The sequence below is a fragment of the Python bivittatus genome, unplaced genomic scaffold (assembly GCF_059951505.1).
Source record: "Python bivittatus isolate LINGU-HERP-01145 unplaced genomic scaffold, Pbiv_v1 ctg000330_np1212, whole genome shotgun sequence".
NCBI classification, from domain to species: Eukaryota; Metazoa; Chordata; class Lepidosauria; order Squamata; family Pythonidae; genus Python; species Python bivittatus.
In genome coordinates, this window is record NW_028277058.1 from 61,133,116 (window position 1) to 61,153,995 (window position 20,880).

Consider the following 20,880-nt stretch of genomic DNA (forward strand, 5'->3'; position numbering starts at 1 on the left):
AAGAGCAGCAGATCAAAAATTAATTGAAAAGCTCTGTTCCAGCATAAAGTATTGAAGTATAAATGTAGAAAAAGGCTCAGAGAAATAAAAATGACATTGCTATCACTCAAAGGATAGACCAAAGACTTCCCCAGCAAGGGAGAGACACCAGGGAGGGCACCTGGGGAAGGGGATTGCAGACTGGGTGAGATGGGGGCGGGGGAGGATGAGGAACACAACACCTGCCCACCTGTTTGAGAGAGTGCTTCTTCTGTGCAAGGCCCTGTACAATCGCTGTCGCATTCATTGTCTGTCCTAATATTGGCTCAGAGTGCCATTTTCTCCCACCAAAGTGCCATGCTGGTTTGGAAGTGGCAGATGTGATCCATCTGAACAGAAGTTGGGTGAAATGCTTTCTCCCCTTTGCTTACAAAGGGCTGATGTGTTGGCTGAACTTGAGTGAGCGCTACGGTCCCAGGTGAACCCAAAACTTCCTTTTCTGTTGCAGGACGTTGCATCCCCAAACTTTTCAATGATGCCTCTTCCCCTTGAGGGCCATCTGCTGTAGAAAGATGAAAACATCATGCATCAAGATGGTCCTTACTCTGGTAATCCTCCTGGACCGGGCCTTAAAGTTGGCTGCCCCAGAAGGTAGGTATCTTACCTGCATGATCCCTTCCCCCAGTAGGAAGTGGCTTTTCTTGGCGGAAGAGGAATCTGTGTGCCAATGCCCTCAAAGATATTTTGACCAGAATAGCAGTGGTCATATTCAGATCAGTGCCCCGGAATAATAAAGATAAAACGAGTAAGGAATTCCGTGTGTCTGTGCATGCTGTCTGGGGAATTCTGGGAACTGAAGGCCACAGATCTTAAAGTTACCAAGGTTGAGAAATACTGTTCTATACTTTTTGTTGAAAACTGAAAAATTGTGATTAATGACTTTGATGATGAGAAAGGGTAGAATATGGAAAGAAGGGAGCCGTGATGTAACCTTAGAGAGAAAGGATAAAATATAAATGTATATATAAATACATACCTAAATATATGTATTTATATATATTTATTGTTTTAATGCTTTATGTGAGCCGCCCAGAGTCCCCCATGGGGGGGAGATGGGCGGAGAGAAATTAATAAATAAATAAATAAAATAAATACATGTATAACTGCTGTAAAGAAGATCTGAAGCCATTTCTTTATATCTTTTTTCTTTTTCCTTTTTCTTTCATTTTTTCCCCATTATAACTTTACTTTCTTTTTTCTTTAAATCTGTATTGTTTTTACTTTGTAAAAAAACTTCTTTAATAAATATTAGTTTAAAAAAAAAAAGAGAAACACTGCTCTGTGACAGTCAGGCTATTCGACCTCACGCAGGAGTAGCAATAAAGGGTGAACTTGCATACCAAAATCTTTCTATTTATTTAATTTTACTGCATTGTATTTTATTTTATTTTATTTTCTGGCTTCAAGCTTGAAGAACATCCTTGAAGGGTTAAAGTAACTCTTCTGCAACAGAATTTACCCACATTAAATCCCTAACTGTCAATTAAGCCAATTCACATCACTGTAATGCTGTTTAATTCAGAGCCAGGAACCGGGCCATAAATCAGTGTCTGCAAATGTCTGCAGCAACTTTTTGATTTATGAAACTGGGTAATGTCAAAGGCCTGTAGAAATTCTCAGATAAAATCATATCGTCTGCATGATTAATATAGCTGTCTGGAGCTGGCTGCCTTTTGCTGTAGAAGGGGACCTGTCTAAATGGGCATCAAAACCGAAATGGTGGGCTGGTTTGAGATGCATACACAACAAGGCTGGCCTAAGAGAACATTTAAAACAGCATCTTTCCAAATTAACTTCACAGGTAAAAATCATTTCTCTCTTTACTAAATTATTATAGGGCTATTATTATAGGGTTGGGGAGAGACCTAGGATGACTTCAACAGCCATCTCATAGACTGAAAGTTGGGATGCATCCAGTGATGGTGCAGAGAGGTGACTTCAGGTTTCTGGCATTTCATAGACTCAGCCAGTTGGAAGGGACCATTTACACCTGGGCAATTCCAGAGGTGTGGACTCCAACTCCCAGAATCCTCAGTCGTGGCTATGCTGGCTGGGGAATTCTGGGAGCTGAAATTGACACATCTGAAGGTTGTCAAGGTGGAGAAACCCTACCACCTCTCTCAGTCAAGGGGTCCATAATCAAACTTCTCTTGATTGATTGATTATGTGCCATCTAGTTGGTGTCGACTCTTAGTGACCACATAGATTTTCTCCATGACAATCTGTCCCTAATCTTGGCCTTCAGGACTTCCAACAGTGCCCCCATCACCACTATAATAGAGTCCCTCCACCTGGCTGCTGGTTGTCCTCTTCTCTTTTCTTCCACCTCTCCCAGCATTAGAGCCTTCTCCAGAGAGCTGGGTCTTAGCATTATGTGACTGAAGTAGGATCATTTGAGCCTGGTCATTTGTGAGAACTCTGAGTTGATTTATTTGATGATCCATTTGTTGATTTTCTTGGCCATCCACGGTATTCTCAGGAGTCTTCTCCAACACCAAAGTTCAAAAGTGTCAAGACTCTTCCTATCCATCTTCTTCAAGGTCCAACTTTTGCTTCCATAGAATGTCACTGGGAATACCACGGCTTGCATGATTCTGATCTTTGTAGGTATTTTGTAGGTTTTTGTAGGTTCACAGCATCTGAAGATCTCTTCCAAGGCCTCCATGGCTGCCTTAACTTTCAGCCAGGATCTGCCTTCCTGTAAGTCCCATCTGTCATTTCACGCTCTGCCCTCAGGCATAACAGGAGGCCAGGTCTCGGCTTCTGTGTGGCACCGTTCCATGAATCTGAAGAATGCGCTCAGGGCCACACTTGATCTTCCCTTCTGAAGGGGAAAGACATTCAGACTTTTCAGTTTCTCTTCATAAAAGAGTTTCATTATGTCTCATTCTTCCACCACAGCTCTTCTCTGAACCTGTTCCAGCTTGCCTCACATCTGCTTTAAAGGGTGGTGCCTACGGCTGAACAATACTCAAGATAGGTCTGACCAACACAGGGTAAAGTGGTCCCATAATACAGAAAGGATTCTTCAGTTGAGGCAGCCCAGAATTGCCTTTGCCTTATATGCCACTGTGGCAGCCTGTAAATGCACATTTGCTTTGCCACCAACTATTATTAAAAGATCTTTTTCACAAGTCCCATTACTATCCCAAGCAGGGCATCCATGGGGGAAGATGTCAGAAAAGTCAAGATGGCATCGTGCCCACATAAGCAAGAGCAGAGCTTGATCATGCACTGTCATCCTCCAAATGCAGATTTTGTTTCCTAAGTGAAAACTTTGCATTTGACTGTGTTAAATTTCATGCTGTTACTTTTAGCCCGTTTCTCTGTCTGCGCAAGAGCAGTTTGAATCTTATTGCTGGCTCCTAGAGTCTTAGCTGTTCCTTGCAGATCTGGTAAAGTGGTCCTTCTTTTTGATCTCTTCATCCAGGTCATTAATAAAAATGTTGATGTGTTGAGCATCCAGGATGAAACGTTCTGGACGCTCACAGATACCCTTTTTCAATCTGAGGAGGAACCATTAATGAACAGAATTGATTAGATTTTCAAGCCAACATTGAATCTATCAGCCGTAGACTTCTGCCCACCTAACGGTTCAGCTACGGACATTATGCGCAGTTAAAGATTTTGTAGCCCTGATTCAGAGCAATTGCTCCAGATTCTTTGTTCAGTCTTAAAGCTTTTGTTCTTACAGTCAAGCTTAAATTTTCTTCTGCCTTGAAAAAAAAAGGTAGGAGACTATTTGACTTGTGGAGGAAGATTAAAAAAAAATGTTTATAAGCCTTTGAGTAAATATGCAAGTTTTTATTTATTTATATGATTTATATATATCATGTATTCATGGCTGGCATCTTGACTTTTTTTTCTTTTAACCTGTCCTTCTGAATGGACATTTGAAAACCCAGAGAAGCTGTAAGCTACTGGAGAAATGATCATTAAGACCTCCCTGAATCAGCTTGCATCCGCAGTTGTGTTCACACAAGCTGCTTAACCAGGTCAGGTGCAGACCTTGAACCTTGGGTTCACCCATATGCTAAGCTAGGTTAATGCTTATTTGATTTGGGATGTGTGTGTGTGTGTGTGAGTGTAGCAGATTGTGAGAATCCAGAAGATGGGTTTCTTCATTAAATTTACAGTTGAACAATTGTAAACTATTCAGAGTAGAATAATAATAATAATAATAATAATAATAATAATAATAATAATAAATTAGCCAAGTAACATGAGTTGTGTGTGCCCATAATGGCAAAATCCCATCCATGAGTATTTCACAAACATTTTCTTCTCCTTGGCAAGACCTTTTTGAACACCAATTCTCTTCCAATTGAAAGAGAAATGGTATGAAAAAATGCAGAATTTCTTGGCCCCTCCTGACTTAAAAACTCACTTGTTTTCTTCTTTGAAGCTCAAGGACCACCAGTCTAACTTCATTGTGCAAGAACTGAAAGCCAGTTTGGTGTGGAGGCAAAGGTCCTGCACTCGAAACCAGGAGCCCATGAGTTCAAATCCTCCCATAGGCTGGGTGACTTTAGGCCAGTCACTCTCTCTCAGCCCATCCCAACTCACAGGGTTGTTGTTGAAGGAAAATTAAGAAGAAGGAACATTTGGTATTTACTTCTCCATGACCTGGCCAAAAATAAACATGGGATGTAAATCTAATAAATGAATGAATAAATTAGACACCTCCTTTCCTCAAGGTGCTTAAAGAGGCCATGTAGCCCTCCTCCTGGGAATGCTGTTGCTGACCACACTGATTGGAGTTGGGTTAGGATAGATGACCTCTTAGACTCTTTCAACATTATGGCTTCACCTCTTAGCTCTTAATTTATATATTAGACTTTTTCAGAGGCTCTGCTATTCTCTGCCTCTTCTTGAATGCCAGAGCTCGCCTTTGATCTCTTTTTCACATTCTTATCCCAGGTTTTCAAGCAAATCACTGTCTGCCCGTGGAAGTTGCATCCGTCAAAAATCAATACAGTGCAGGCATTGAACTTAAATAAAGACGACATACGGCTTAGGATTTGCAATGAAGGCCAAACTCCTTGTTAAGACAGAGATGTGAGACTCTTTTTTCAAGTAGCAGTAATGGAACAGAAATCAGTTCAGCGAGGTGAAGAATATTTAGCACTTCATCCTATCCCATTTCCTTAATTAAAACCAACCTATGGAATAGGCAGTTTCCTTTTTTATTATTATTATTATTATAATAATAATAATAATAATAATAATAATAATAATAATAATAATAAGAAGAAGAAGAAGAAGAAGAAGAAGAAGAAGAAGAAGAAGAAGAAGAAGTAGTAGTAGTAGTAGTAGTAGTAGTAGTAGTAGAAGTAGTAGTAGTTTGGGAAGCAACTTTTTCTCCAAACAGGATAAATATTAGCTCAGTGTTTCTCAGCCTTGGCAACTCTAAGATGTGTAGACTTCAACTCCCAGAATTCCCCAGCCAGCATGGGAATTGAAGTCCACCCATGCTGGCTAGGGAATTCTGGGAGTTGAAGTCCACACATCTTAGAGTTGCCAAGGCTGAGAAACACGGTATTAGCTGAATGAGCGTTGCTTTTAGAGGAGAAATTGTTGTGTGTGTGTTGCTAGATTGATTGTACTGTATGTATCTGTAAGCTACTCTGCTTTGTTTCCATATTAAATTGCTTTGGGGGGGGGATGCACAAAAAGTTGCTTTTACTACATACTGTTTGCACGTATTTTCTCCAACTTACACACATCTGCATGCCTTTCTCTGAAAATATTTTTGTTTCACAAACAGTGGGAGCCACATGAAGTGGTGGCTACGGTTCCATCCATGCCTTTCTTGTGCATCAGCTCCTATCAGAAAGAAAGCTGTTAAGATTGGCCTCACAATTTCAGAGTTTTCGGATCCCATGAAAGAGATTCCTGTTTTTCTCTCCCATTTCCAGTGTGCTTTGGAATTTCTTTCTGATTCCTCTCATTGATATGTGAATTTAGCTTCTGGCTGGAGACGGCTGGCTTATGATGTTTTCTGTCAAACCTCTGAAGCCTCCCTGGTTTTCACTCTTCCTCCTACTAAAAAAAACTCAGTACTGTAGGATTATGGTTTCTGTTTCTTGCAGAATGCCAAGGAAGCCAGGAAGCTGCACAGATTATAGTGCAAGGAAAGACGAGTCTTGCACATATGCACACACATACACACACACACACACATACACACACACTTGGCCACTTCAGTACTGAATAGGTACAGGGGCACCTGCTTCTCTTCTGAAAGTGTTTCTCAAAACAAATTCTTTTCATCGCGTTACAACAGAGCTGAGAGGGGGAAATACAGGAAAACATGTTGGCTTGTGCTAATTAGAATTAGCCAATTCCAAGATCGTGCCAGTTTGCTAAGCAAGATCTCTTCATCCCCTCCTGCCCACCCCTGCCAGCAGGAAACACACGGAGAAGAGAGCATTTGTAACATCTGGTCTCCTTCTTGCTAGCTACCTCCAAAATAGGATTTAGCACTAGATCAATTCCAACGGCCTCCGGTGGGCTATTGATACTCCTCCCTAACTGCCCACTCCTTGACTACATCTGGTAGGGAGATTCTTAAGAACAGCGGCGGAGCAGATAAATCAGCAAGGACAGAGCTGAGTTCCAATCAAGCTCTAGATGCAGAAGAAAAGTGGGGCGGGGGGAAGAGAAGAATCCAAGTTGGGAAGGTTTATAACTAAACTGGACATTGCCCAATGGCACACACCCGTCAGGCAGAATGGTTTTCCACGCCAAAATCATATACAATACAAATTCCTTGCAGGTAGAAAGCTAGTATGTCAAGAGGAAAGCAATGATGGATCCATTCCCCTGATAAGCTAGATTTCTAAGAGTGATTTTCTTTAAAAGCAAAAAGACCAAAGGATGCTAGAACTTTGGGACAGCCAGTGGAAATGATTGGCAGGAAATTCAGGCCAGATAAAAGGAAAAATGACTTCACCCAATGCAGATTTTAATGTATGGAATGTGCAAATGGAGGATCTAACCATGGCCACTCAACTGGTTAAGTCATAGACAACATTTCACTAAACTGCTGATTTCTGGAGAGTGAAAAAGCCCCCTGATGTCCTGTGGATGAGATGGACTTGGTGATTTTGGGAACTGAAGCCCAATAGATCTGGCTCTTCCAAGCTTGAGGGCATCAAAGCAGCTTCTGCATGACCGCTATTAGAAACAAACCACCACCCAGAAGATCTAATCTATCCAGATCATCTTATATTCTGAAGTTGAGAGATGTCCTCAGAAAACTAAGATATTCTGCTGGGCAGAATGGGCCTCCCACCCATTATCTTGTTTTCATTCCTCAGCCTGTGGCACTGCGGAGAAGGCGGACATTTTGTTTCTCATGGATGGGTCCTGGAATACTGGGGAAAACAACTTCGAGTTGATCAAAGACTTCATCTACGGTGTCATCCGGACATTTGAAAATGGAGTCGTGGGGAAGGCTGGCATTCGGCTGGGTGTAATACACTCTGGAGATGAACCAAGGTGGGTCACCAGAACATCAAAAGAATCACCACCTTCCAGAGTCTGGGTTGCTTCTGAAGTTTGTTTTCCGACCTTCCAAACCTATATCCAGAAGACCCCATCCCTCATTCCCAAAGTAATCTTTGAAACCAGTATTGACTAACCTTTTTAAAAACCTGTCTGAAGTCTTGTGCTTCAGAATAGAAATTAACAAGACCAAGATGATCTAGTCCAATTCTTTATTCCATGGACTCAGGTAGACATGGTTATATAGAAGTGAGATGAATTGGTTCTCCAAATATCTCACCTCACATACTTTTGATATCTGCATTTGATGTCTAACATAGGAAGTTGCCTTCTGCCAAGTTATACCAAATTAAAAGTTGTGTCAAGTTAGAATATTTGACCATCCAATTCATTGTTGTCTGGTCCTCTAAGTAGGAGTTCCCCAGTATTTTAAGACTGAGGTCTTACCTTTGTTACCAGAAGGAATGAGGAACTGAACCAAGGCTTTGCAAACATACAGTGGTATTTAGCATCCTGTAGTTTTAATGTCAACATGCCGTGGTAGGCAGTATCTGACATAGTTTTACAGCTAGCATGCAAATATAAAATGACATTATTATCTGATAGGCCGTGGTACGTGCTCTGCCTATTGCTGCCCTATAACAGCACTGAGAAGGGAGGATGTTCCAGAGCCGCTGGGAGTTGGGCAGCATATAAATTTAATAAATTGTTATTATTTTATTTATATATTTATTCAATTTATGTGCCCACCCATCTCAAACAAGTGACTCTGGGCAGCGAACCATCATAAAATCAATTAAAACCAAATTACAAACACAATACAATACCAAAAATTTTTTACATATACTGTATGTAGCAGCTGAGAAAGATTATAAACCATAGATGTTAGTATAACCAGGAAACAGGGCCCTTAATACACTCAGGACCCCAGGCCTGGGCACATAATCAGGTCTTCAAGGCCTTATGGAGGGCCAACAGGATTGGGGCTATCCTAATCTCTGGAGGGAGAATCATGATCATGATCATGATCATGATCATCATGATCATCTACAGTTATCCTCAGCCACACCAAAATGGCCCAAAGGATGCTGGGAACTGTAGTTCAACAATATGTGCAGGATCAGTGATCTTCAACCCTTCCCTAAGGGATGTTCAGAGGGAAGCTATTGCTGCAAGGAGAGAGGACTTCTCTTATATTGGTCCCCCAGATTACATGTTACAGAATGATTATAAAAATTCTAACTGCCCAGAAAAATTGCCAGGGCACACACCCAAAAATTGAAATGAATAAGTAAAAAACAATGATGGGCAATGAACATAGAATTACTACACAAGTGGGGGCCTTCTCGAAGCAGGCTAACTGAAAGGTTCTTGATTAGGAACCATCTTTTAAAAATAAATTCCCATGGAAGGAAGTACAAATGGCAATTCCAACAAGGAGATATCCGTCCCAGAAGCGTCCTTTTGCAGAAATGTTGCAGAAGAACATTGAACGGGGTAAAATAGATGAATATTCTACATGTGTATCTAGGTGCCACAATAGATCAAATTAAAAACAGTGAATTGATTGACCTTTCTTGATTCTCTTCTTCATTTTTTGTATAGGGCATACTCTTGGCAAAGCCAGCCATGAAGGTTAGTTGGTGAATGCTTCTAGAAATAATTAATATCCCTTTATCTATGGACTGACTTGTGTTCCTACCAGGACCAGCATTGACCTGGCAGATGATGCCAATGTGGAGGAAGTTCTGGTTGCCATCCGGGGTCTGACCTTCAAAGGGAGCAAGGCAGGAACGAACAGCACCCTTTCTTTCGTAGCTGACACTATGCTTTCTGCAGGAACACTGAGAGAAGATGCAGCAAAGGTGGGGAAACGTGGAGGCATCGAAAAAAGAGCTTGGATTCTTGCAGTGTCATGCTGGCTGGGGAATTCTGGGAGTTGAAATCCACCCATCTTAAAGTTGCCAAAGTTGAGAAACACTGAACTAGAGTACGCCTTAAAGCTGAGTTAAGTAGCACGTTAGCTCCAGTTGCTGTTGGGTCTTCTCCTTGATGGAGGAAGCAGAAGACCTTTTAAGGCTTCCAGATAAAGGCATAAACCCAGTACTTATACCACAAGAGGCCACTGATCACATGAAGCTATAACTGGGGGCTTGATTGCAAGTGATTTTGAGATATTCATGTCCCTGGTGTGTTGTATCCATGATCCAGGACTTGTTGTCTTGTGCTGTGGTTTCTTAGACAGGCCCTTCTCACAGTTTGCCTCCCACCTTCTGCAATGAACCCATCATTTGCAATGTCCTGGCAGGACTAGCAGAAGAACCCCAAATGCAGAATTGGTGGTATGTTAGCCTTAGGAACTTGAGTGATGGCAGACATTTGCTGTCATGGGGACCCCAGAAATGATGACAAAAGCTAGCAATTTATTCTTTTTTTTAATGTTTGCAAAGAGCAGGGAGCGATGTGTGTTGAGACAAGGAATAAGAGGGCAGGTTAAGGCACTCAGTCAACTGATGGAAGCATTGATTGGTCTCTGTGCTGAGCCCTTGGTCAGAAAGGACAACTATTTGATTTTCTGCAAGCTTTGTAAACATCTAAACATAACCCTGCTCGTGGTGTTCTGGTATTCCAATAGATCCTGAAGTGATCTAAATAACCTGGGTGGATCTCAGGTGCATCTGAAATTGATTTCAGAAAGGCTGGGAGAGAGAAAGCCTGGTGGTCTATCAACAAGTGCTTTGAGTCTGTCAAATCAGATCTCCTAGCCTTCTCCACCTTGTTGATTTCCAGATGCACAACCCCAGAGTCCTGAACCATCATGGTTTTTAAATTACATTCTCACGATTTCTGGAAAGTACAGTTTGGGGAAGGGAGGATATACTTTAAGGTCCACCTTCAGAAAATCTATTCATTGTTGGTGGGTTGGTGCAGTGCACTAAGGTAAAATACAACAGGCCAATTTTTATCTCAGGCAGATGGTGTTTATAGATCAGAGTGCGCTGGAACTCAGAAAACTAAATAATTGAGCCATGATAATAGAACCTACAATGCTGGATTGATTGATTGATTGTTTGATTCAGTCTTTCTCAACCTTAGCAACTTTAAGATGTGTGGACTTCAACTCCCAGAATTCCCCAGCCAGCAATGTTGGCACACATCTTAAAGTTGCTAAGGTTGAGAAACATTGGTTTGGTGGTTTGTTGGTTTAATTGATTATGTGCCATCAAGTCTTTTTCGACACCTAGTGACCACATAGATAGATTTTCTCCATGACAATCTGCCCCTAACATGGTCCTTCAGCCCTTCTAACGGTGCACTCATCACTATTGTAACTGAGTCCATCCACCTTGCAGCTGGTTGTCCTCTTCTTCTCTTTCTTTCCACCTTTCTAAGCATTATGGATTTTTCAAAGAACCTGGGTCTTTCAACTGATGGATTGACTATGTTCTATCAAGTCAGTTTTGACTCTTAAAGTCCATATAGGTGGACCTTTTCCAGGATGATCTGTCCTCAACCTGATCTTTCAGGTTTTCCAACGGTGCCCTCATCACTGCTGTAGCGAAGTCCATCCACCTTGCTGCTGGTTGTTCTCTCTTTCTCTCTCCGTCCACCTTTCCCAGCATCAGAGCCTTCTCCAGGGAGCTGGGTCTTTGCATAAAGTGTCCGAAGTAGGATAATTTGAGCCTGGTCATTTGTGTCTCTAGTGAGAACTCTGGATTGATTTGTTCAATGATGCATTTCTTTGTTTTCTTGGGTGTCCATGGTCTTCTCCCACTTGAAACAATGCTCAGATTCCATGAGACGGCTTATACGCACATCCTACTCTTTTGAATTCCCTTGCGTTTCATTGCAGATAATAATTCTAATAACAGACAGGGAATCTTCTGATTCTGTCGATGAGCCCGCAGCGTCCCTTAAGGATGGGGGCGTAACCATATTTGCAGTGGGTATGTATCAGAGAAATCACAATATTCTCGGCATTTCTATCCTCCATACTGCCCCGGATTAAGCATTAAGCAAAATAAGCCCATGTTTACGGCACCAAGGGAGGGGGGCATTTTTTCCCTTATAACAATGTTATTAAAAAGTGCATTAGAAAGTGTTGAAAATTTGCATTTTTTATGTTGCCCTAGTTGTAAGTAAATAATTTCCTTATATTGCTTACTGCTGTTTAGTGTTAAATAAATTCATTTTTTAAACAGTTTGTATTTAATATAGTTGCGGGGTCTGGCCTAGGAAATGGCCTGGAAGAAAACTGAATTCTGAAGCTCTTATTTCACCTTATTAAGACTCAGGACTTACTGAGTCTTAATGTCTTGTCTGTTAAGCAATGGAAGGGCCGATGGGCACCATTGTTGAGCTGGGCTTAGGGCATCCGTTGGCCTTCATCCATGACTTTCTTTTTCCCCAAGGAATGAACAAAAGCTATCGACTTCTAAACTTTTGGGAGGTTTCCTGGGGGAGATAAGAAGGGAAATCTGTCCTGACCAATCCTAAGCAATGGATAGATTTTGCCCTCCCTGAACTTGCAAACAAGGGAGGGGGAGCTTCCAAAAAGTGAAGATGGTGGTCACAACCATGTGATTGAAGCCCCCACCCTTTTCATGTGTCTCATAAAAAAGGGGTAGGGCTCCAATTGTGTGGTCAGCCACCATCTTGACTGTTTTGACCACTCCATCGATCCCCCTGCTTGCATCTTCTTTCTTTCTTCTTTGCAAGATGGTGGGATCCACTGAAAATCCAGCCTGTGTTTTGTTCATCCCACCAGGAATAAAAAACGCGAACAAGAATGGGCTGAAGAAAATTGCATCCGAGCCCTTCGAGGAACACGTGCTCTATGCTGAAGACGTCCATCAGCTTGGCAGCCTCCTGAAAAAACTGACCCGAAGGATTTGCTTCATTGCTTCGGAGCCTCCCCGGCCTGCCAAGCAAAGGATGGGGAGTGAGTCCAAGAACCTCTTTGCCCTCTAGAAGTCCCAAATAAGGCTTTCTTTCTTTTCTTTCTTTTTTGCTTTTGGATCCTATTGTTGGACAGTTCATGTCATATTGCAGAATCCTTGCTCTCCTGACATCCTGCACCCAGCTCCTCTTTTGGCCTGGGTGAAAAAAATCCAGTTCAAAGAGAATTAGGAAGAGAAACAGTTGGTGACTCTTAAAAAATGCATGAATATAGGAAAAGGTCATTAGATTACCCTTTTGTGCTTAGCAGAAGTTGGACAGTGGTCTAACTGTCTCTTCCAAGTTTATGATTGTAAAATTCTAAATATTATGAATATCACACACACACAGAGACACATATATTTCAGCTGAAGATATCATTAACATGTGAATTAAACTGTTAAGCTTTTCCAAATGGATTTATTTCATAGATTATTGTGAGAGATAGGAACTTGTTTGACTAAGCTGGTTTCTTTTCTTTTTTTTCCTAGCCAGTGAATAAATTAAATCAAAATTCTAGCTTGTTGGACTAAATATATTAGAGTTAGATTTATCGTCAATCTTGTCTCACTTAGTAAGCTGGCTTTTCAGACTGAAGAATGCCCTAAACACTTTCATAGCCTAATGCAATTGATTCTACTATCCAGACTCGCAGCCCCAAATGATTAAGAAAAATCAGAAAAATGATTAAGTCCTTCTGAAAAACACCCATGTGGAAGCCAATAAATTTGTTTAACAAAACCAGCTCTGGATTCAAGACAAACTGTTGATTGCTAAGAGCTGTTTCATTAAGTAATACATCCCCAGATTCATTTCCCGTGCAGCAAGTCCACCAAAATTGGAATCACAGTCCAAGCTACCAGAATCTGCAAAAACTCCTGAGTTCCTTCCCCATAATCAGATCCAATGTATCAATGATGAAGAGCATCTTCTGATATTGACTGAGGTTGATTCCAATGGTTTCTTTTCCCCACTTGAAAAGAACAGTCAGAATCGTAATGTTCTTGACCTGTTGTCATCTGCCAGATGGTTTCTGAGATCTTCAAAGGAATTAGTAGAGAAGTCCTACCTAGAAGGCTTATCTAGTCCTGAAGATAAGTCTTCAGCATCATTCCCTCTTCTGTAGCACAGCAATCCGTTCCCATTCTGTCATTTCCATTTAATGGAATGAATTCACATTTGGAGGAAACTTTTGATTTAAAGGCAGATCATCACTTTCAGTGGAATGTCTCTTTAGCTTTTTGTTTTTTTTTAGATACATGTACATCTGATGAGTTTTTCCACCTCAGTAGGAGTGTCCGTGGGTGGGGTGGTCAAAAACACCAAATGATGCCTTCAGCATAAAAATGTGACACACATGAAAGAAGGAACAAGGCCTCCATAGAGAGATTGTAGCCATCTACAGTCCATCTTGACTTTTTCAGCCTGCCTGCAGATGCCAGCCAGGGTTTTCACCCTTCTTCCATAAACTCATGGAAGATCAGCTAGGTGGATTTGGACATTTGGAAGGCCTGGAATATACTGAACATAACAAATTACCTGGCTAACATTTCTATTGCTCAGAAAGCTTTCCATTAGAGTTTTGGAACTATTGATGCCAAGTCATGGTTACTGTAGAAGTAAGGTTCTTTTCTTTCTGGGGGCTGAGATGCCTTTTGCACGATGGCTGTCTAGTTTGTGTCTCTTCCTCCTGTCTCCCAAGGTCATTCCCACATACCATTACACAAGGGAAATCAGAAAAGCCCAGAAACTAGAAGGCCATTGTTGCTCTGGAAAGATCCTAGTCAAGGAGGAAGTATTTTATGGCTGTTCTTATTCCTACAGAAAGACCTGGTGATCAGCCTGGCGATACTTGTCTTCTAGGAAGACGTTTTAAGGTGCAGATTGCTCCCTGTGCAAGGGAGCGTGGTTCTAACCATGATGGAACCTGTCTTTATGTTCTCACTGGGAGTTAGAACTCATGTAAATGTACAGTAATGTTTCACAAGAGTTTTTTCTCTTTGCATCCTCCAATCTGTGTTTGGAAACCACTTGTTGTAAAACTTTGATTCCCTTCCCCTCTTCTTCTCCTAGTTGCGAAGAGAGTTGGGCCTCAAGACCTGATAATCAGTGAGCAAAGTTACAATTCCTTGAGACTCCACTGGACCCCAGCCACTGGGAAAGTGACTGGTTACCACGTCCTCTTGAATTCAGATCTTGAGCAGCCTACTCTAGCGAATCAGCAGAAGGTGGGTTCATTCTCACAACTCCTTGGTGATCTATTTAGTGTTCAGGGCTACATAAGGCTCTTTTTCACAGACATATTTTCACAAGCAAAATATTTTGAAGGGTTTCAGCCAAACACTTTTGGTTGATAGGATCGTGAATCCGTATGAATTTTGAATTGCATCCTTTTGTGATTACCCAAACAGCTGTACACAGATAACCTTAGATTGTTTCCTTCCACACACGTACATAGACTGTATCCACCCAACATGCTAAATCTAAGCCATCAGGTGGTTTACCTGAATCTGAGATTAGCATTACCAGATGCCCCTGGTAAAGGATACTGGCATTGCAGTTCAGAGAACCACTGGATTTCCACCTTTGATTTACAAAATCCTCTTATTTAACTGAAGTTCTGAATTATGAAAAAAGTAAATGTCTCCTGAACCATCTCTCCAAGCTTGCTCTTTTAATGGCTGCCATCACTGTTTCTTTGGATAATCTAGAAGGAATTAGTTGTCAACCTTCTTCCTACCATTGACCCAAGACCTTCACAGTAAAAGCAGAAGGCTCTGCTGTTGCCTTGAGGACAATAGTTCCAGGTCTCCATCAGAGTATCTTCATCTGATTGTAACCACTGGGAAAAACCATGAAAGATCCATTAGCAACTTCACCCGTAATATCCTGGCTAATGAGGCCAAGTTAGGAATCAGGATATTACTCTAACGTGTTGTCTCCAACGTATCCAATGGCCGGAAGCAAGCCACATTTTCTTAACCCCAAATGACTGGACTTAAAAAAGATTATAGTACTGATTTACTGTACACATTTACTGTAAGGTTAACAGGAAGATCGTGTGAAACTCTTGGAAACTTCTAGAAGTGCTACCTCAGAGCTAAGCTTTATACCTTGTAGAAGGTGGTAAGACTGAAAAAGAAGATTTTCTCATTGTCTACATGAGAACCTGGAATTCTTCTACTATTTAGAGTAGGCCAGCCACACCCAATCTGATTTGGGATTTCAGTTTTCATAATCCCAAGCCAGGCTCATTGTATCTAAAAGAACCAGCTTGGAGAGGATTGAAGTAGACTGGATGGAGCAGAATCTGCTTCAGGGCAAGGCCTGTGATAACGGATATATGTAATTCTGGATTCCTCTCTGATATCTCAGGAGCAAAGTACTTTGGCCTAGCTGGAAGAGACCTCTGCCTAGAAGACCTCAGAGAGGTCAACTTTTGATATAAAGCTAATATGAAACCAACTGGTGAAGTAAAGCAGTTTCATATGGAGAAAGTAGTCAGGAGCCCTGTATGGTGGCTGTTGACCTAGTTAAGTGTGATTATGTGCTGCCAGAATCTCCAATAAGGATATATGATGGGTTACTGGCTGCCTGGATTAAATTTGTTGTGGAAAGAGGTCCTGTGCTTCATTTCTATCCAAATCAAGTAAGTGCAGAAGAAGCTTTTGGGAGTATTATTCTCTGCTTGGTTTTAAAGCATAGAAACTTCCTTTCAGAAAAAAATATGCTATCGTTTTCACCAGATCCTTATTTTATTTTATGTTATTTTGTGTTATTTTATATTGATAGATGGGCCAAAAGAAATCAACTGAAGCATTCATATATGTTCTTTTCCATCTTCCTGGTGTGTTTGTGTGTGTGTGTGTGTGTGTGTGCATGCACACACACGCTCTGTCCATTGCAGATAATTTTAGATGCCAACAAGAACTCGGTGTTGATAACTGATCTGAAGCCTAGTACAAAATATATCTTGACTGTCTTGGCCATCTATGCCAATGTTCTTGGAGAGCCAGTGACCATCAAAGGGAAAACAAGTGAGTTCATCCTTTTTAAGGACACTCTTCTGAGCAGCTGTTTTTTTCACCCATGTCAACAAAAAATATGAAGCATTCAAGAGGTTTCAGTGCTGGTGATTGAATCGAACCTGACTTACTGTATTCCATTAGCTCCATAGATACATTATGATCAAGTCAACCAAAACGCTGCAAGGATTAAGATTGATCACAGATTGATTTACTGACATTATTTCCAGAATTTTTTTTTTAAATAATTACTCCTTACTAACAAAAAACTAGCCAGCAGCAGCAGGCTGGAACTGATTCGCTGTCAGCCAGTAATTGGCAATTGCCAGCATAAAACAAGCCAGCTGGCCTGTTTTTTGCCAGCAAGCAAGGAACAAGATGTGCTTTTGTGGTGTCTGGGCATGTATAATGATGTCATTAGGCAAACTCCAACCCACAGTGGCATCACAACACTGGCATATAGAGAAGAGAGTTCACCGTGATGTCACTGCAGGGGAGTGCTTGCCATAATGTCCTACTTTGTTGGGGACACCTTTGTTTATGTGGTTGATTTTGTCTCTCTCTCTCTCCCTCTTCTTTTACCTTCAAGCCTCTCTACCTCCAGTGACCAATTTCCGGGTCACAGAAGAAGGGCTGTTTAGTCTCAAGGTGGCTTGGACCCCTCCTTTAGGGAAGCTGAAGGGCTACAAGATCTACATTCTAAAATGTAAGTCAAACAGCCGAAACCTTGCTAGATGTTTGTGGGATGAAAGTTGTCTTGAGAGTCTAACACCTTATTTGGGAAGATGCTGAGTCTATAAAACATGTTGGATTAGCACAACCATTTTCCCTCTTCTGGGTAGTCCTGGGACAAATGCTTAAAGTATTTTTCCCTCTAGAGTTCTAATCAATCAGTGGAGACATTCTTAGGTGGCTCCACTGCAACTGATATTCTGTTCTCTCTGTGGGGTTTGTATATTTTAAAATTTAAAATTTTTGATGTTTTCTTTTTAATAATCATTTTTTATCTTTTTATAATGATTGTTTTTATCCACTTGTTATTTTATTTAATTGTTGTATGCCGCCCAGAGTCAAACAAACAAACAAAGATATGGAGTTTAGCAGCACCAACCAACTTTATTAGGATATAAGCTTTTGAGTTGGCTAATCTTCAAGGTGCTACTAGGCTCTGGATCTAGACAACATTCAGGTCATCACTACAGGAGTCTGAGTGGAAATACTATAATCTGGTAAACCCTGGGAAGTTCAGAAGTCCCAAGGGTATTATTTGATGTTTAGAATTCTGGATCCAACATCTTACATTGCATTTAACAAGTATGTTAAGCAAATACAGTAGTGTTTTGGTGGTCCTGCTACAAATTTTACTCGTTCGCTTCTGTCTCTGATGCAGCAAATAGTTCTGCAAAGACCACAGAGGAGAATCTAAATAGTGAGATCTCCTGGCATGTCCTTGAGAATCTGCAGGAGGATCAAGACTATACAATCAGCATTTATGCTGTCTACGCAGAGGGACCAAGCAAAGCAGTGTCAACAGTTGGCAGAACTTGTAAGTTCTCTAACTTCCTTTGTTCTTCACGTACTGTTTTTAAAGAAGATGCAAATAGCTGTTAGTAGTAATAGTCATCATCGTCATCGTCATCATCATCATCATCATCTCCCACCTCCATGCAGCAACTTTAGGCATCTCTTAGGTTTCCTCTACCTGCAAGAGTCATTACTTGTCTTTTGCTGTTCAGAGGTCCAAGAGTGGAGACAAAGGCCACAGAGGAGTTCCTGCGCACCTGCTTCAACCATTCACCAGAGGTTTCACTCTTTTCAGGTCTTCCAGGTGGGGTGGTTTTGACTCATGATTTGTCCCAGAACCAAAGCCATCCAGCCTAGGAGTATTTTGGCTAGTGCTGGAGAAGAAGGCCGAGAAGTCTTCTTCTGATGGTCAGGCCCAAGATAGTTTGAGGCTGCCTGAATTGCTCCATCAAGGTGAACTGAGTCACTCCTTTGCTTCATTGAAGAGAACTGTATCACTCCATGGGATAAGTCGCTTCATTGAAGCAAATCAAAGCTGCCTCAGGCAGGCTTATTGGCTGCTGCAAGTAGTTCAACACAATTTGGGGGACATCCAGTTGGCACAAGTTAATCAAGATATCCAGTTATTCATACCATCATTTTTGTTCTCTTGCAGTAAAGCTGTCACCAGTGGGAAGCATCTTGATCCAGAATGAAACCACCCATACTGTACAAGTTAGATGGACTCAGGTCCATGGAGCAACAGGCTACAGACTCACCTGGGAATCTTCAGGTAGACCATCTCTTGTGAAGCCCCTGATGATGGACCACAGCCAGGAAAGTTGGATTCTCACTGTCTCATTAGTCAAACATACTTCAAGGGGGAAAATAAGGTTAGGTTACAGATTCTTAGAACTGGATATGTGTATTTTAGCCCATTTTTTATGCCTTTGATTCTCTTCCTAGCTACCTTCTGATACAGGGGAGATATTGTTAGCCCTTTCCTTAGAAAGTGGAAGAAATGTCCGTCTGTTTTGGTCCTGTATACCTGGAAAGTTATGAGGAATCCTGAGGCTGAGTTCACCCAACAAGCTTACCTCAGTAACTGAATTAACTTGTTTTGGACAATGCAGTGAATCAAAACAAATCAAAGAGGCTGGGTTCACAGAACATGATAAGCCATCCAAAAACCCACCAAGGTTTACCCCGATTAGCTTAGCATGTTGAGTGAATGCAGCCACTAGGATTGTAACTGGTTAGGTTAAGCATGTTGTGTGAACAACTGGGCTGCGTTTAGAGAAGGGCTTTCAAGATGATGAGGGGTCTGGAAACCAAGCCATATGAGGAACAGTTAAAGGATGTGGACATGTTTAGCTCTCAGAAAAGATGACTAAGGGGAGATATGATAGCAGTCTTCAAACATCTGAAGGGCTGTCACATGGAAGAAGGAGTGGACTTATGCTCTATTGCCCCAGGAGGCAGGATCAGAACCATGGGGTTGAAAGTACAAGGAAGAAGATTCATACTAGATGTTAGGAGGAACTTCCTGAGGGTATGGGCTGTCAGCCGGTGGAACAGGCAGCCACATGAAGTGTTGAGTTACACTTTGCAGGAGTTCTTCAAACAGAGCCTGAATGGTCCTCTCTCAGAGATGCTTTAATGGATCTTGCATTAAGCACGGAGGTCGAACTAAAATGATCTCTAAAAAAGTACCTTCCAACTCCATGATTCTATGAACAGAGCTTAAGCACGTTGATGAATGTGCAAATAACACATCAGTGGAGTCAAGCAAGTGTGCCCATAAAATAGGCACCTGCCCTCGGGGACACCATACCCCCTGAAGATCCAGCTGGCATTTCATAAGGGCTTGAAAACAGGGCTGTAGGGGTTGGGATGGGACCCGTGAGACAGGTGTATAGTTGAGACTGTTGCTGTCCTTGGCTGCCATGATATACTTGTATTTATTGTTATTATTTTGGTTTGTTTTCTTGAGGTTTTAACCTTGTTAGCTACCCCCACCCCCCCGCCCGAGTTGTGAGATGGGCAACCATAAAAATCAACTGAAATGTAAAAAAATGAAAAAATATACACTTGGAGAATGTCAAGTAGAGGAAGATAGCTCTCTACTTCACCAACACTATTTTTTTCTATTTCCACACATTAGTCATGATTTTCACTTCCCTTTTTTCAAATCCAGAGAATTCTGCTTAATTTTCCTGGGCCATTGCACAACTGACATCATTTGCACAATGTCATTCGTATGATGATGTCATGGCATCATCGTGTCTTCTACTGATGCCTTTCTTCCTACTGACTATGCTAAATCCTAAATCCAGTTTATAAACCACAATTGCGCCGTTCCTCACTCAGAGCCCAAACATGACCCAACCGTGGTGTGGAGGGAACTCAGCTGTTGTCTTTGCTTGTTGTGTGAAAAGTTCACAAGACAGCGAGCCACGAACTACAATGCAACTCCATTTTAGCCTCAACTAGCAGATTGTCACAGCCTTAATCACTGAGTAGCAATCTTCCAGCAGTTTTGGGCTTCCTTGCCTGTGTAGGAAACTCTCTTCTTGTGGAGAAAGGTTTTGGTTCCTGTTTCTTAAGGAAGTTGAGATGATGGTTAAGAGACTAATGATTGCATGGAAAGCTTGTCCACCTACAGATATGACTCACCCATCACTCTCAGCCGTACATTGGTTATTATGATTTGGCTTAGCACAGCAACCCCCATGCTGGCATCTTCCAGATGTGTGGACTTAAGGTCCAAGAATTCCCCAGCCAGACTGGCCATTGCAGAGAATTCTAGCTGAAGCCTACACATTCGCAAGTTGGAGAAGGCTGTTGTTATGTGCTGTGTGGTCCT

At 41.6% G+C, this 20,880-nt stretch overlaps 1 protein-coding gene across 1 annotated transcript in view; it reads left to right on the forward strand.

Annotated features, from left to right (window-relative positions):
* Nucleotides 1-572: 572 nt before the first annotated feature.
* Nucleotides 573-20,880, forward strand: part of LOC112540193 (collagen alpha-1(XIV) chain-like) — an 85,974-nt gene continuing 65,666 nt past the window's right edge. The window contains exons 1-10 of the mRNA XM_088141571.1: nucleotides 573-630; nucleotides 7,362-7,542; nucleotides 9,254-9,413; nucleotides 11,402-11,495; nucleotides 12,317-12,490; nucleotides 14,560-14,714; nucleotides 16,394-16,523; nucleotides 17,101-17,217; nucleotides 17,902-18,057; nucleotides 18,691-18,807. Coding sequence (XP_087997697.1) covers nucleotides 573-630; nucleotides 7,362-7,542; nucleotides 9,254-9,413; nucleotides 11,402-11,495; nucleotides 12,317-12,490; nucleotides 14,560-14,714; nucleotides 16,394-16,523; nucleotides 17,101-17,217; nucleotides 17,902-18,057; nucleotides 18,691-18,807 — 1,342 coding nt within the window. The remainder of the gene's footprint in view (nucleotides 631-7,361; nucleotides 7,543-9,253; nucleotides 9,414-11,401; nucleotides 11,496-12,316; nucleotides 12,491-14,559; nucleotides 14,715-16,393; nucleotides 16,524-17,100; nucleotides 17,218-17,901; nucleotides 18,058-18,690; nucleotides 18,808-20,880) is intronic.